This window comes from Cyprinodon variegatus, unplaced genomic scaffold, assembly GCF_000732505.1.
Source record: "Cyprinodon variegatus isolate N-32 unplaced genomic scaffold, C_variegatus-1.0 Scaffold863, whole genome shotgun sequence".
Taxonomy (NCBI): Eukaryota; Metazoa; Chordata; class Actinopteri; order Cyprinodontiformes; family Cyprinodontidae; genus Cyprinodon; species Cyprinodon variegatus.
The window spans coordinates 71,182-75,341 of NW_015151316.1; the positions used below are offsets into that span (position 1 = coordinate 71,182).

The 4,160-nt window shown below is 35.6% G+C and overlaps 1 protein-coding gene across 3 annotated transcripts in view; it reads right to left on the reverse strand.

Moving 5' to 3' along the window:
• Nucleotides 1-448: 448 nt before the first annotated feature.
• LOC107099369 (actin-binding protein anillin-like) overlaps nt 449-4,160 on the reverse strand; it is a 23,544-nt gene continuing 19,832 nt past the window's right edge. Inside the window, exon 23 of one of the 3 annotated variants that reach the window (XM_015397456.1) lies at nt 449-1,744. In XM_015397456.1, coding sequence (XP_015252942.1) covers nt 1,606-1,744 — 139 coding nt within the window. In that variant the 3' untranslated portion in view covers nt 449-1,605. The remainder of the gene's footprint in view (nt 1,745-4,160) is intronic. The other 2 variants (XM_015397455.1, XM_015397457.1) reach the window with 2 other exon arrangements.

A 4,160-nucleotide genomic window follows, 5' to 3' on the forward strand; every position in this document is an offset into this window, starting at 1 on the left:
GAGCCCAGGTTGGAGACAGTAAGCCATGGATTCCGCAAATCTGGCATTTATGGAAGTTTCAAGAAAAGTAGAAAATGCCATAAGTCATGTAGGAAACAAAAAAACATGACAGGAGCTCCTCCTTCGTACTCTGCAATTAGACGGCAGAAACAACAAGCTGCAGAAACAATGCCTCCTACAGGCACAGAGAGCTGGAATGGCATGGCTCTGATTGAACGTCCCAGTCAAAGTACAGGCCTGCATCCAAAGGAGAACCTGTGCTCAGTCTTCAGCTGTGAGCAAAAACATTTTAGTTTCTACATGTGAAAAGCTGACTGAGAAACAGCCCAGATGGTTTGTGGAAAACACTGAAGTGAAAGGAAGAACAGAATTACAGAAACGGAAAACACTAAACATTTCATATTCTTTTTTTTTTTTATTATCAAAAAGCTAAAATAATAATCCGGAAGTGAAGTGAATTGGAAACTGGAAAATCATTCGAGTAGGATCAATAGTTTATCCAATAGCTGTGTTGGAAAGCAGCCATAACTGATGATTTTCATGCCAGTTTAAACAATATTTTAAGCCTTTTTAATTTTCTAAATTTTATTGATACTCAAGTCTATACATTGAGAATAAGCACATACAAGAAACCAGAAGAAGTTACAGGGGACAGAAAATATAATCTATTTACGTTTTACTTAGTAACTAAATGAATCATAAATGTGCAATCAAGACGACCTTGTCAGGGTTCTGAGAACAATCTGACAAGATGTCAGCAGTAAAAGAAAAAAAGTTCATATTCCGGAAAAAAACCCCAACTAAAAATATATTTCTCTGATTTATATTTTAGAGTATACGGTTATGAAAATAAGCGACAAGTGTGATGTCTGAACACCAACCTCTCCTCCTACAAATTAAAGTGAATAAAACTGCGTCATAATTTCTCTTCTACATAAGACAAATAAGCAAAGATAAGCTTTTTTGTGTCCAAAACTGCTGAAAGCAGAAAATAATTTGTCAATTTTCCCTTTCAATTGATAAACTGGGTCCTCAGTGAAACAAACAAACAAAAAAAAAAAACATATAAAAAAAATCTACAACAAATACGAATCGTCTTTAAGAATTGCTTCTGATTTGTTTTATTTGTAGTGTTTCTGTTCTTCCCAAAGATGAGTCAAACATTTGTTTAGCATTAGTGTATTAATTAGAATTATTTATCCTTCAACCTTAAACAATAAAAACAGAATCTGAATCCATACATGTATACCGATAGAAAAAAATAAGAAAAACCCCTTTCAGATTAAAGTGACTGATTATTACCCACAAAGCAGCTGATTGCCAATGAAGAAAACAAAAACAAAGAAATCTTCAAGAAAATAAAACCAGAGTTAAAAAAAAATAACATAACACTAAAAATATTCAAATGGCAACAGAGTTTGCAGATAAAACTGAAAACCAACAATAACAGATTGGATTCAGGTTAAAGGAAAACAGAAAAATAAACTGGATAAATCTCCCATTGATAAATCAATAAAGTGAATCAGAGCTTAGTCTCCTGATGACTCAGAGTCAAGCCGACACCTTAGAGCCCACCCCAGGACGCCATAATGGATCTCCATTCGGTTACAGGATGCTCTCCCTCACCCTCCCCGCCTCGTTTACTCTCTCGGGTGAGTTCCAGGTGTGGAAGTCCAGCAGGGCTTGGTTGAGCTTCTCCATCCAGTCCAACCTCTCCTGCTTGGTATCGGCAGAGAACCAACACCTGAAAGATTCAGAACCGCCACATTAATATTTTCTGTACATTTTTCAAACATTTTTAAATTTCAGATTTAATATAGCGCTTTCTATAGAAAACTAATTATACAGTGACGATAAAGCTGGTTGTTGTATTTGAAGGTTTATTATTTTGGAAGAGCAACATATTCCAAGATTACTTTTCTTACTTTTTATAACGTTTTCTTCATCCTCCTTAAAATACTAGAACACTAATTAACTGACAAAGCTTCAGTTAAATAAGACAGAAACTAACCTTCATGCATGATTTTAAGGTTTTAGCATAAATGAACTAAATAATCTGGATATAGAAATGAAAAAGTTTGTCATTTTTTTATCTTCATTATTTACTTTTCGTTTTTACTTTCGGTTCCTTTTTCCGACCTCAGTTGGCACCAAAAAGACTTCTAAAAATAAAAATAAATCTTTCCCACCTTGGTGACATTTCACTGGGGTTTGATGATGAGCAAATCAAACCTACCTGGAGTTAAATACAGCAGCATCATGTGTTGATCAGCAGAATAAAGAAACACCAAGCCTCTAAAGTTACATCGTCATAATTAAAGCAATTTAAAAACCCTTGAAGACTGTTGCCAACGTGCCAGAATGACCAGGGTTTTTCTACATCTATAAAGCACAGAATTAACCCCTCCCTGATATTGTGCACAATGCTGGTCAGCTGACTCAAAGAAAGCTGCTACAAGGATAAATCAGTTGTTTGGGTTATATTTTTGTTTAATTCCATGTTTGAAACCCAAATCAACAAAATTAAATGTTATAGCTCTTAAAGGGAAACTTAATTTACTTTGTCATATTTTAAATAAACCCTCATTGGATTTGATACGGTCTTCTTTTAACCTTTGTGTAAACCCTGACGTTGTCCAACTGATATTTTTACTCAAATACTAACCCAAGTCTATAACAAAAGTAATTTTAGTAAAACCTTGTGTATTTTTATAGCTCTCCGGGATGTAACTACCATTGAGGACAGCGAGGTGGTGTCCTCTGTGTTTTATCAATTTATTTATTGTCTAAATTGTGACATAAACTAAAATAAATTACAGTGAAACTGACTGCAGGATGATATTAGTCTCCCACCAAACAGTGAGGTTTTTTTTATATTTGAAGAGCCAAAAGTTGCAAGACTGTTTAATCATCTTAAGTTATTGTCAACACTATGGGTGGGCATTGCCAAAGAAGTCACGATTCGAATCACGATTCACAGGCCACGATGCGATTCTATCACGATGCATCACAATACTTGAATTATTGCGATGCATTTCAATATTTTCACTGAACACGGTTAGAAAAAAAATACAGCCATTACCAGTAGCTGACTGGCTGAGTATGACCTGGGTAGTGTCTTCCAATTGATAAATAACTGAAAGCAACTGCATTCATACATAGCTGTATTTATTGAAATGACTTTTGGAGGTATTGCCATGAAAACAAATGTTACTGTAATATATCAACTTCATTTTTACCTTTGTTTTTAAAACAAAAATGCTTCCAAACATCGAATTTGAAATGTGATGGAGCCGGACGAAGTTTCTCAATCTCCTCCATGTTTTGTTTTTGAATGACTTGGCGCAGTATCCCGCAGCCGGAAATGCTTGTGACACAAAACAGCGTGCGTCAACACATCCCCAGCGACATGTACTGGACTGGAAGTTGTATTACACTTGTTTTAGGCTGATGTTCGCCAACCATTTATGCAATTTTGTTTATTCATTTTTTAAAATTAATAATCGATACTTGGCGTCAAGAATCGATGCAGTAGATCACGAAAATTTGAATCACGATGCATCATCATGACGATTATTTTACACACCCCTAGTCAACACGCACTGTTTCTATGGTAACTGCCAATCACAAGCAACTACAAGTGAGTCTGTCAATCCCTGGAAGAGGAGCATGTCGAGCTACTAATGCATGTAGAGAGCAGTTAAAGTTGTTGATGACTGTAAGAAAAAACAACATTTCCATGAGGAAATATTTCAGCTAAGTGAAATACTCAGACAGCAAAGGAACTTCGAACCAAAGTTTATCTAACACCAGTTTCCACCAACTGAACTGACATTAATTATGTGATTGATACGTTAGCAACATCTTCAGCTGAAAACTAAATGTGTATTCATTGTTGGTTTCTCGCCGTTTGACGTTGAACACGTTTCATATTTCTGCCAGATGCCGGAGCTCAACGCTGCAAGACGACACAGAATAGATCGCGCGGGACAGGAAGTCGTGCACAGACAGAAACAAAACAAAAAAAACAACCTTTGATCAATTTTCTAAAATAACTAATGATTTTCTGTGATAACTTTCCCTTACTTCAAGAAGTCACCATGGTCCTTCAAAAAGCATCAGAATACTCAATTTTTATCTACAACTGCTGTAGAATCATA